At 37.8% G+C, this 12,914-nt stretch overlaps 1 protein-coding gene across 2 annotated transcripts in view; it reads left to right on the top strand.

The window, feature by feature from the left end:
* PRORP (protein only RNase P catalytic subunit) overlaps positions 1-12,914 on the top strand; it is a 147,006-nt gene that overhangs the window by 109 nt on the left and 133,983 nt on the right. For both annotated transcript variants that reach the window (XM_081146327.1, XM_081146328.1), the window contains exons 2-4: positions 327-1,616; positions 3,194-3,241; positions 3,717-3,849. In XM_081146327.1, coding sequence (XP_081002453.1) covers positions 631-1,616; positions 3,194-3,241; positions 3,717-3,849 — 1,167 coding nt within the window. In that variant the 5' untranslated portion in view covers positions 327-630. The remainder of the gene's footprint in view (positions 1-326; positions 1,617-3,193; positions 3,242-3,716; positions 3,850-12,914) is intronic.

Genomic DNA, 12,914 nt, shown 5'->3' with positions numbered 1-12,914 from the left:
TTGATCTGGCCGCTGTAAGCAGAGCCCTTCGTGGACCGACCTCCTTTACCTGAGTTGTTGGCCCGGCTCTCTCCGCACCTCCCCCAACCCATTCCCTCCCCGGACGAGTTCGGCGGTCCGGGGACAGTTGTCATGCAGGGCCAGGGCTCCTAGACTTTGGCTTGCGCCGCTGCCCTCGCTGCTCCTGGGGCTGGGGGCTCTGGGTCACGGTTTTCGACTTTACGCCCCTCCTTCAGCAACGCACCCTTGGGATCCTACTCCTTTTGAAGGCTAGTTGTGATCCATGCGAGTCGAATCGGGCGGTTCTCCTTGTGCTTTTTCCTCAGGTTCGCGGGCTGGAATATAACAGGCACCGGAGATTCCTGCTCTGTCCCTTGGTTCTTCGGATTGCGACCGAGGTTGGATGTCCCCGGATGTAATGTCCACTGTGTAATGGAGAAAACGCACCAGACTTAGTTGCTATTAAGTAGCCCCCAAAGCAGAGCTTTGGTTTTTGTTAGAAACTGAAAATCATCTTTTAAAAAGTTGCGCTGCGACTCCTCGCCTCCTCTCCCCCATTCCTAAATTACGCCGTAGAAGTAGGGGCTTTTGGAACATCTCTTCACTATCTTGTGCTGATCTCACTGCATAATGACTTTCTGTTTCGCTGGTATTAGAAACTTTCCTAAGCTTTGGAAAAACAACCCATACCTTGTAGTAGGCCCAGGACACTTTTATAATTCTCTTTTTCTGAAAGACTATAATGGCATCAGGAACCAACAGAAGTTGTTTTCTCTTAAAACAGCATCTCCACAAAATACCAAAGCAATGAATCTTCTGACTGCTAAGACCAGATATCGCAGGAAAGAAGATGAGGGCAGTAATAAAGTTTCTTCTGACTTTCCTCATCTTTTTGCAGCTGGGGCAGCTAAGAAGAGATCACAAATGAATCCTCAGAGTAAAGATCACGCCTTGCCGCCTGAGAGGAATGTTATTCAACTCCCAACAAAACCTCTGAATTCAGAGCAGTGGGATAAACTTAAAGAAGATTTCAAAGGAAAAGCTAATTTTGAAAATTGGGTCATTACACAGATGGCTCACCACAATAGCTCTATAGATGTGGCCAAATCTTTGCTGGCCTGGGTAGCTGCAAAAAACAATGGTATTGTAAGCTATAATTTGCTGGTCAAGTATTTGTATCTTTGTGTCTTTCATAAGCAGACATCAGAAGTTTTTGACGTCTATGAAATCATGAAAGCCAGATATAAGAGTTTAGAATCTGGAGGAAGCACTCTTCTCATCCGGGGGTTAATCCATTCAGACAGATGGAGAGAGGCCTTGCTGCTGTTAGAAGACATAAAAAAAGTCATGACCCCTTCCAAAAAGAACTATAATGATTGTATCCAGGGAGCCCTCCTTCATCAAGATGTAAACATAGCTTGGAATTTGTATCAGGAATTGTTAGGTCATGATCTTATTCCTATGATGGAAACTTTAAAAGCCTTCTTTGATTTCGGAAAAGACATAAAAGATGATCAGTATTCAAACAAACTAATAGATATTCTTTTGTATCTAAGAAATAATCAACTATATCCTGGGGAATCATTTGCACACAGTATAAAAACATGGTTTGAGAGGTAATTTTGATTTTTCTTTTTATGTATGTTTTTATTTTAATACCTGTACTAAAGGTAGCCTCCTTTTTTTATTGGTTGCTGAGATTGTTTAGATTATAATACCTTTCCCATCTCTTAGTAAAATTTGTTTCCCGTTAAGACAAAATTTTCTATTTATAAAAAAAGCAGCATATACAAGTGTTAATCTCTACTCATCACATAAAAGGGAAATTAGAATTTGTAGTTTTTATGTATTTTTCTATTTAGAAGGATCATTTATTTTGCTTTCTCAGGTATAGGGCAAGATGTAAGTACTTACGAATAGCACTTGTGGCTGGAGTTCATAGCAAGAACACTAGAGCTGTCTTTGGGTCATATTACTGTTTTCAGAAGTTCTGAAACCTAGTAGCTGGTATAATGTGCATATATATATATATATGTATATATATTCTGTTTAACCTATGCATTTTGTCAACTTGGATAGTTAGAGTGGGGGGGGGGGATCCTGATCAAACCTGATAGGTAAGCATTAACATGGAAAATCTTCATCCTTCCAGTTCATTTTAGATCTTTCCATCATTCAACTGCTCTTCCCAAGGCTCTCCTTCGTTTTTCTTTTGCTTTTATTCATGTTACTGGCTTTGTGCCTATTGATTGCTTCAGGCTTTTACTTTCTTATTTCTTCATCATTAATTTGCTTCAGGCTATTTCCTAAAAATTTAATCCTTTTCTCTCGTTTTTTTCTTGTTTTTCTACTATATATCAGAGCTTTGAAGTAGCAATCAAACTAAATTATCTTATTTAAGAAACTTATTGAATATCAACAGAAGAGCTAGATTGTGAAAAATCTTTGACTGTCAAGGATTTTGGATTTTATTCTGTCATCAAGAATGTTAGTCTTGGAGTGGAGTTTTAAAAAGGTAACTGCCAAAACAAGTGAGAAAAGAAGATTGGAGAGGGATTAAAATTGGAAACAGATAGGTTTGGAGGCAATTATAGGTTTGAATGAGAGATGACGAGATTCTGAATTAACTGAAGGAGAGAAGGCAATAGAATCAATGGAATCAAGGTAATATATGTAAGAGTAAAGAAGAAATAAGTTGATTGAGCAAATAAGTATTTTGAATGCCTCTAATTAGGCTAGGCACTGAGGATGTTTTGTGATAGAAGATCTATTATTATGGCATTCACAATTGGGAATGCAGTACTTGTCAGTTAAATAATAGTGGTATAAGATAGTATAAGAGAGGAAGTTACTCTGGGCAGAAACAATCTCTGACAGCTTTATGGAGAAAGAGTTGAGTTTAATTTAGAAGTTACACTTGATATCAGCTGCTCTCTGTACCGGTCTTGTGAAGGTAGATTTAGACTTGAAGCTGAGGGTCAGATGACCAGAGAAGTGAAGGGAAAAAGATCCAGAGTAGGGTAGGGGTACCATCAGCTCCTTTGCCCCATTACAGGATATCTACCAGTCTTCTAATTAAACCTTTGTAGGGAAGTAGTCTGAACTTTTCAGAGCTTTTGCCTACCAAGTTTCTAAACTCCAGATTCAGTAGGAATTGGAACTGATGATTTGGTTTTGCGACCTTTTTTTGTAGTGTTCCTGGAGAGCAATGGAAAGGACAATTTACCACAGTCCAGAAAAGGTAAGGCCAATATTTTATTTTTAACTTGTTTGATTCAGGTTTAATAGGCTGTTTTGCTACTGATTGAAACACTTTTTTTTCTGAGTACCTTAGAGGTATGATAATTAAGAGTTAAAAGAGTACCCAAGAAAAAAAGGCCATGTTTTGCATATGGAGAATTTGCAGTGTTCAAATTGCAGTGTTTTTCCTGTAGGTACTGTGAGCCTGTGTGAAGCCTCAAATGTTTTCCCCTAGTTGTGTTTTAGAAATAACTTTAACAACTTTATCTGGATGCCCAACAGTCTGCTCTTTTGTGCTTTCTGGCACACTAATATGTGATGTTATCAGGTTTACAAAAATGTAATGCATATGTTGATCATAATGGTTATAAATCTTTTTTAAAATTATCTTTTAATTTCCTCATGTCTTAGGATTATTCATTTTAGAAAAAGTTCTTTTCCAGGACACTATTTGATACAAACAATTTTAATTACAGTGGTCAGTGTTTGGGCTGTGGAAAAACTATAGAGTCTATTCACCTGAGTCTAGAAGAATATGAATTTCTCAAGAGAAAAATCCTGAGGGATGTGATAGATGGAGGTGACCAATACAAAAAGACGACACCTCAGGTGAGTCTGGACCAGGTTTTATTGCATTCTTGGTGTCTAGAGCAGAGGTTGGCAATTTTTCTCTAAAAAGACAGATAATAAATATTTTAAGCTTTGTGGGCCATACTGTCTCTTTTGCAACTTTACTCTGCTGTTGTGGTGAAAACAGCCACAGACAATACATAAATGAATGAGCATGGCTGCATTTCAGTAATAATTGTATTTATGAAAATAAGCAGTGTGCTTGATTTTTTTTTTCTTATTTTTTTTTTCAATCCTCATCCAAGGATATTTTTTCCATTGATTTTTAGAGTGAGTAGAAGGAAAGGGGGGAGGGGAGAGAAACATCTACATCAATTGCCTCCTACATGTGCCCTTACGGATGGGGATGGAACCTGCAACTGAGGTACATGCCCTTGATTAGGAATCGAACCCAAGACCCTTTGGTCCACAAGTGGACACTCTCTGACTACTGAGCCAAACCATCCAGGATTTGATTTTTTTTAATAATGCAGAGAGAAGCAGTGGACTGGATTTGGCCCTCTGGCCATAGTTGCCAACCTTTAAGAGACTGCTTTAGAATTTCATGAAACAATTGGGTTAGACTATTATCCATCTGTTGAAGTCAGTCCTATTTCATCCTGGCACAAGTGCACTTAAGCCAAAAAGACAGATGCTTATTCTTTGTCTAAGTGCTTCCAGAAAACTATTCAGTAAAGTCCCATGAAAACATGGTTTCTCATAACTTTTCTAGTCAAGGGAGTTAAGATAACAAAATTATTTCCAAGTTTTCTTAGTATTGAATTTGATTCTCTAAATTATTTTATAGCTTTATTTTGCTAGTGTTCAGTACTTGATGCTGGTTTACTAAGATTAAGTTGAAGTAAAATGCTATTATCTTGGGGAAAGGCTGCCCATCATCTCACTGAATGCTTTTTCTCTAAGGTACTAAATAAAAACAAGCGAAAATTGTTCTGCCTTCTCACCTTGACTTAAAATTGTCAGATAATGCCCCCAGATTATTTGAAAAGCTTTAATCCTGAGAATAAAGTCAAAATCTGGTCCATATAAACATTACCTCCATTTTATGGAATACCTTTTATCAATACCTTTATTGATAAAATTATAGTTAACATTAAGTGATGCTAAGTACTTTACATTCATTATCTTATATCTTATTTAACCCTTACAACCACCCTATATGGTACTATTTCTATTTTACAGATAAAGTGATTGAGACTTTGGGAGACTAAATCTGCTAGGGTATACTTTGATAATAAAATCTAGGTTTGACCCCCAAAACCTCTATTGTTACACTCTACTGCCTCTCATGGAATGAAAAGTTACAATGACAACTATAACTGACAGCCAACTGGTTGTAGCAGCTCTTTAATACCTTAGGAATTTCTGCCAGCTAAAATATGAATTAAATAGATTTCCTTTCTCTTATCAAACATCTTTTGAGCACTTACTTGTATCTTTTGAAGTAGGTGTTAAGGTAGATGCAAGGTTGTATGAATTATACAGTTTGTTACCGAAAACTTACCATTTCTTTTGCGGACTAATTGAATATTCTTCCCACCCTCCAATTTTTTATTTAGTATAATTTTCAACCTAAAGGAAAACGAAAAAAAAAAAAAAAATAGCACAGTGGACACCTACATACTCTTCATCTAGAGTAACATGTTGTTATTATGGCTTATGTGCTTTTCTCTCTATATACGTAATTTTATGAACCATTTAAAAATAAGTTGTAGATGTGTTACTTTAAATGTTTCAGCAGATATCTTCTAAGAATAAGAAAATTCTTTGTAATTAAAAACCATTATCACATTTAAGAACCTTACTATTAATTCAGTGTCATTTAATAAAAAGTACATATTCAGATTTTCCCAGTTGTCCCCCCAAATTGTATTTTATAACTTTCCCCATCTGATCCAGGATTCAATCAAGGTTTACTCATTGCTTTTGGTTGTTATGTCTCTAAATCCATAACAGTTCCCTCTGCCTTTTTTTGTTTTTATAACATTGACCTTTCTGAAAAATCTGGGTGGTTTATCTTGTACAGGGCTTTTCAAACTTTGCACCTACGAATCACTTGAGGATCTAGTTAAAATGCAAATTATGATTCAGTTGTCCAGAGTGGGGCCTGAGATTCTGCATTTTTATAAGATCCCAGGTGATGTGTTTATGGTCTTTGGACCACATATTAAGTAGCAAGACTGTGGGCTAATTGCTTGATTATTTTCTTTTCATTAATTCAGTATGAAAGTGTTTAGGTAGACTACAGGGATGATGCTGTGCGCTTCTTATTGACTCACAGCAGCCATATACTATCAGGTTGTGCTCATTCTTGCTGATGTTACATTTGATCACTACACTAAAATATCTCCATTGTAAAGGTACATTTCTTCCTTTATAATTTCCTTTTGTAATTTTTCCCTTTGTAATTAAAAATTAAGTGATCCATGGAGTAATACTTCAAGACTCTGCAGCTGTCCTGTCACCCATTAACTCTTCACTCAGTGTTTTTAGAATCATGGAGATGCTGCCTACCTTTGGAGGTTGCAAAGCAGTGATTATTTTATTTCCTCTGCATTTATTAGCTGGCATTATTGTATAAAAGTTTTCCCTTTTTCTCTCTTTCTCTCCCCACCCCCCTTTAAAAAAATTATCCGTATGAACATGAGGACTTTTTTAAAATTTAATTAACGGTGATAGAATTCTTTACCATCATTATTCTTTTTGATGTTCAAATTGTTCCAGATTTGGCCTTTGGGGAACTCCTTCAAGCCAATTCCTGTGTCTTTTACATCTCTCCTCCCACCCCCATCAGTTTTTTCTCCCATTCAGTTTTTGAGCACTTCTATGCTTTCTGACACAACATGTCCTAGGCTCTCACCTTGAAGTGCTCCTGCCCCAATTGTGGAATCACTAATTGAATACTTTTGTTTAACACTCTCTTTTGTGGTTTTTCTTTTTATTGAATTTATTGGGGTGATACTGGTTAATAAAATTATATAGGTTTCAGGTGTACAACTCTAATATATCATCTGTATATTGTATTGTGTGTTCACCACCCCAAGTCAGGTCTCCTTCCATCACCATTTATTCTCCCTTTACCCTCTTCTATCTCCCCCCACCCCCCCTTTTCCCTCTGGTAATCACTATAAGTTTAACACTCTCAATGGCTAAACATTGCCGTAATTTTAAAAAAATGAATATCACTTTAATTCTGGATTAATAGACGGAAAATGTGTTACTTTTCTCTACTGACAAAGACTTAGTACCCAGAGCAAATCCTCTCTTTGAAGAGTGTTATTCTGCAAGAAAAGTTCCAGGCTCCTGACTGGTGAAATAGCAGAGTAGTCATACATTTAGTTACTATAATTCACAAAGCAACTGAATATATTTACAGAAGGATTGAGACATTTTATGACAAGGGAAATTATTTTTTTCCTTCTTCTCTCCAGGCATCCTTCCTCGGTCCCTGTAACTCCCCAATTTTGTATCCCATTTGTTGCCATTTTTCTTTCTTCTTTAAGGTATTAACATAATAATAACAATTGCTACTATTTATTGAATGATTACCATATGTCAAGCACTTCTACGCCTTTATACTCACAACAATCTAGCAGTGATAACACCATTTTGAAGATGGGGAAGGTCAGAATAAGAAAGGTATCCATCAATCCAGAGCACTTCCGGTGGGTTGAAGTAAAACCAACTCTTTTTCTGGGACTAGAGGGAAGGACTTAAGGTTAGTGGATACATTAAGTACATAGATGCAGCAAAAAGTTGGAACATTTATTTAGACCTCTAATTTTTCTGAGGGCAAATGGGTTATTTGAAGATGAGAGAAGGTATGACAGTCTAAGGGCTCTTGAGGAGAGTTTTAAGCCTTGGGTGTTTGGATTATTTGTGAGAGGACTGGGGAAAGTATTGCTGGGTGGTGCTGAAGCTCCAGCTGAGGCTGGAGAGCATTGTTCTCTAAGCCATTTTCACCAGTCCTGAAAACAGTCCAAGTATGTAAACAGAAGGCAGTTGGATGGTATGGTGTGGGAGTTTACTAGTCTGGAACAGTTGAGGGAAAGAGGAGAGCAGGAGTTTAGGGTATAGGTGAGAGGGTGGCTCAATTAATGGACCATGAGATCAAAGTTGATAGGAAGGAAGTGAAGATGGGTGGGAGCTCACAGGTTAGGAGACTGTAGAGATAAAAGTGGACTGAAGGTTCATGGAAGTTGAAGATCGAGCATAAAGGGAATGAGAGTGGAAATCAGGAGATTTGGTTGAGGTTGGGGAGGGTGTTGTTGCTTAGATGTGGCAACATGATAGGGACCGGGTGGAGGTCGTTCTGACTGAGTCGTTAACATGATCACCATGGGGCCCAGACTAGGTAGGGAAGAAAGGAAGGACAGAGAGGACTGCCCAGGGGGGTTCCAGGGACTGGTAGTCTCAATGTGGGGTAGAAGAAAAAGTATAGTGAAAATAAAAGAGTGAACACTGAAAAGCTGAGGTCAGAGAGCAGGTGAAATGTTCGAGGCTAAGATTTCAGAGGAAGAGCCATTTTAGGCCGTGGCCAGATCCAGGGTTAGGCTATCAGGGTTTGGTAAGCTCTTCAGGGTAAAGTTTAGCTCCAGACTGTCATTTCCCACAGATTTTTCATCTTGTTATGCTTTTTTTGTGTTTTGTGTCTTTGTTTTTGCCATTTGTATTGTAACAAAATACTACAGACTGGGTGATTTAAACAGAAATTTACTTTTGCACAGCTGTAGAGGCTAGAAGTCCAAGATCAGCTGGTTTGGTTTCTTCTGGGGCTTCTCTCCTTGGCTTGCAGATGGCCCTTACTCTTGCTTTGTCCTCATATAGCCTTCCTCTATGTTTGAGTATTCTTATTGTCTCTTTGTATGTCCAGATTTCCATTTCATATAAGGATACCAATCAGGTTTGATTAAGGCCCTGTCCTGTGACATCATTTTACCTCAGTCACCTCTTTAAAGGCCTTTTCTCCAAATACAGCCACAATCCAAGGTACTGGGGTTTAGGACTTCAGCATAAGAATTTGATTTGCAAATATTTTCTCCCATTTTGTAGGTTGCCTTTTTATTCTGCTGATAGTTTCTTTTGATATACAAAATTTTAAAATTTTCATGAAATCCAAGTTTAAAATTTTTTCTTTTGTTACCTATGCCTTTGGTGTCACATCCAAGAAAATCATTGCCAAATCCAGTGTTGTTAAGCTTTTATTCTGAGTTTTCTTTTAAGAGTTTTATTGTCTTAGATCTTCCATTTTGATCCTTGATCCATTTTGAGTTAATTTTACATATGATGTTAGGTAAGGGTACAACTTCATTCTGTTGCATGTGGATATCCAGTTTTCCTAGGACCATTATTGAAAAGACTGTTATTTCCCCCAGTGAATGGCTTTGACTCCCTTGGCAACAATCATTTGACCATATATGAAACAGTCTGGGATTATTTTTATTCCATTGTTCTATATGTCTGTCTTTATGCCAGTATCACTGTTGTTTTTAATCGTCACCCGAGGATATTTTTTCTATTGCTTTTCAGAGAGAGTGGAAGGGAGACGGGGGGGGGGGGGGGAGGGAAGAGAGAGAGAGAAACGTTGATGTGAGAGAGAGACATCGATCGGTTACCTCCCATACTCATTCCAACTGGGGCTGAGGATCGAGCCTGCAACCACAGTGCGTGCCTTGACTGGAAATCGAACCAAGACCCTTCAGTACACAGACCAACACTCTAACCACTGAGCAAAACCAGCCAGGGCAGTACCACTGTTTTGATTACTGTAGCTTTGTAGTAAGTTTTGAATCAAGAAGTGTGAGTCCTTTACTTTTGTTCTTTTCCAAAATTGTTTTAGTTATTCAAGGGTCCCTTGGGATTCCATATGAATTTTAGGATGGGTTTTTAAAAAAATTTTTGTAAAAAATGTCATTGGGATTTTGATAGAGATCACATTGAATCTGTAGATCACTATAGGTAGTATTGACATTTTAACAATATTAAGTTTTCTAAACCAATGAATACAGAATATGTTTCCATTTATGAGTTTAATGTCATTCAGCAGTGTTTTATAGTTTTCATTATATAGTTTTTCACTTCCTTGGTTTAGTTATTCCTAAGTATTTCATTTTTTATCGCTACTGTAAGTAGAATTAGTTTTATAATTTTCATATTATTCATTGTTAGTTTATAGAAATGCAACTGATTTTTGTGTGTTGACTTTATACCTGCTACTTTGCTGAATTGACTTATTCTAACAGTTTTTATGTGTGGAATCTTTAAGGTTTTTACATATAAGATCATATCCTCTGCAAACAAAGATAATTTACCTCTTCCTTTCCAATTTGGGTGCCGCCTTTTTTTGTTTCCTTTTTTTTCTTTTCTTGTTTAATTGCTCTGGCAAGAACTTTCAGTACTATGTTAAATAGAAGTGCTGAAAGCAGGCATACTTTCCTTGGTCCTGATCTTAAAGGAAAACCTTTCATTCTTTCACCATTGAATATGATGATATTCACTGTGGGCTTTTTCACATATGGCTTCTATGGTGAGGTAGTTTCCTTCTGTTTTTAGTTTGTTGGGTGCTTTTATCATGAAAGAGTGTTGAAGTTTTCAAATGCTTTTTCTGCATCAATTGAGTGATCATGTGTTGTTTTCCCTTCATTCGGTTGATACTAAATTATATGTTACTGATTGATTTTCATATATTGCACCATCCTTGCATTCCAGGAATAAATCCCACATGGTCATAGTATATAATCCTCTTACTATGCTGCTCAATTCTGCTTGCTAATATTTTGTTGAGGATTTTTACATTTATGTTTATAAGGGATATCGGTCTGTAGTTTTCTTGTAGTGTCTTTCTCTGGTTTTGGTATCAGAGTAATGCTGACCTCATTGAATGAGTTTGGAAGTGTTCCCTCCTCTTCAGGTTTTTGGAAAAGTTTAAGAGGAATTGGTATTAGTTCTTCTTTAAGTGTTTAGTAGAATTCACCAGTGAGCCATTAGGTCCAGGACTTTGTTTTTTATTGAGAGATTTTTGATTTAATCTCCTAATTATGTATAAGCATATTCAGATTTTCTTTTTCTTCATGATTATGCCTCTTTGTCTCTTTGATTAAAAGCAGCAATCAGCATACAGATCCCTGATATTTGGAAGACAGGGTCATTTTTGCCTACTTGCCTGGCTCTTGTAAGCTGTGTACAAGCTGCTCCAGGAACATGTGTACAGCTGTCAGCTATGCAGCTTGGAGTGAGGTATGAGTAGCTGCTGCTCTGCTAAGAAGGAAAACTGACTGAAATTAACCACAATTTATCAGCCAAGGCTTCCCCTGAAACTTGCAAGCCTTCAACAAATTCCAGAGTTCCAAAATAGTTACTAGTTACATCAGACAGATTCTGTCTATGTATTGGTTGTCTTGGTGGGGAGACATTCCTGGTATTTCCTTCTCCACCGTCTTCCCTTCAACTTGATGAGTTTTTTGGTTTTTAAAAAATATATTTTTATTGATTTCAGAGAGAGGAAGGGAGAGGGAGAGAGAGATAGAAACATCAATGAGAGAGTCATTGATTGGCTGCCTCCTGCGTGCCCCCTGCTGGGGACTGAGCCTGCAACCCGGGCATGTGCCCTGACCCAGAATCTAACTGCGATCTCCTGGGTCATAGGTCGATGTTCAGCTGCTGAGCCATGCAGGCCGGGCATCAACTTGATGAGTTTTGACGTATGTATACGTCTATGGAATTGTCACAACAGTTAAGATAATGAGTTTATCTGTCACCTCCAAAGTTTCTTCCTCCCACCTTACAATGACCCTCCTGTATCTCCTATATCCACCCCTGTTCTTGTCCTCTCACCCTCAGGTAAACACCATGGAATCATAAAATGTATAGTCTTTTTTGGTCTGGCATCTCTTAATCAGTACAGTTGAATCTTGAACAACACGATTTTGAACTATGTAGGTTCACTTATACATGAATTTATTTTTTTCAGTAAATATACAGTTGGCCCTCCATGTCCTGGGTTTCACATGCGCAGACTCAACCAACCACGGGTCAAAAACAGTATTTTCAACGCACAGTTGGAAATCTATGAATGTGGAGGGCCAGTTGTATGCAATGTTCTGCACCATTGTGTATAAAAGACTTGGGCGTCCGTGGATTTGGGTATCTGTAGGAGGTCCTAGAACCATTCCACAGATACTGAGGGACAACTCTAGTTAAGTTTTTGAGGAGTCAAAAGTTATATGTGGATTTTCGACTGGGAGGGTCGACACCCCTACCCTCATTGTTCAAGGATTAATGTATATATATTTTTTGAGATTTTATTCATGTTTTATGTCTTAGTCATTTGTCCTTTTTTATTGCTGAGTTCCATTTTGTGGACATACCACAACTTGTAAATTTATTCACCTATTGGTGGACATTTGGGTTATTTCCAGTTTGGGGTTATTACAAATAAAGGTAATAACATTCTCGTGCAAGTCTTTGACTTTGTTCTTTTTTATTTGTTTCCTAGGGATGCTGTAACAAATTACTGTAAACAATTGGCCCAAAATGACATCCTCTCATAGTTCTGGAGGCTAGAAATCCAGAATCAAGCTGTTGGTAGGGCCATACTCCTGAAGGTTCTAGGGAAAATTCCTTTCTTCCCTTTTCCTAGCTTGAGAAGCTCCCGACTCCTGGAAATCTTTGGTGTTTCTTGGCTTTTAGCTGCATCACTCCACTCTGCCTCTTCTCTGTATGTCATTCCTTCTTCTTATAAGGACATCAGTCATTAGATTTAAGACCCAGCTTATTTCAGTATGACGTCACCTGACCTGATTATATCTGCATCCAGATTAGGTCACATTCCAGGTGGACATGAATTTTAAAGGAGACACTATTCAACCCACTTCAACTTTTCTTTCTCCTGGGTACATATCTAGGAATGGAATGGCTGTTCTTAGGGTAGGTGTGTGTGTAGCTTTTAAAGAAATTGCTAAACTGTTTGGCAACGAGGTGTCTCTTTTACATTTTTACTAGCAGTGTATAAAGGTTCCAGTTGTTCCACATCCTGGTCACCTTAA

The sequence above is a fragment of the Miniopterus schreibersii genome (genome assembly GCF_964146895.1).
Source record: "Miniopterus schreibersii genome assembly, chromosome: 1".
Lineage (NCBI taxonomy): Eukaryota > Metazoa > Chordata > Mammalia > Chiroptera > Miniopteridae > Miniopterus > Miniopterus schreibersii.
Note: the sequence above shows the minus strand (reverse complement) of the source record. Positions and strands in the feature narration are given on the sequence as shown.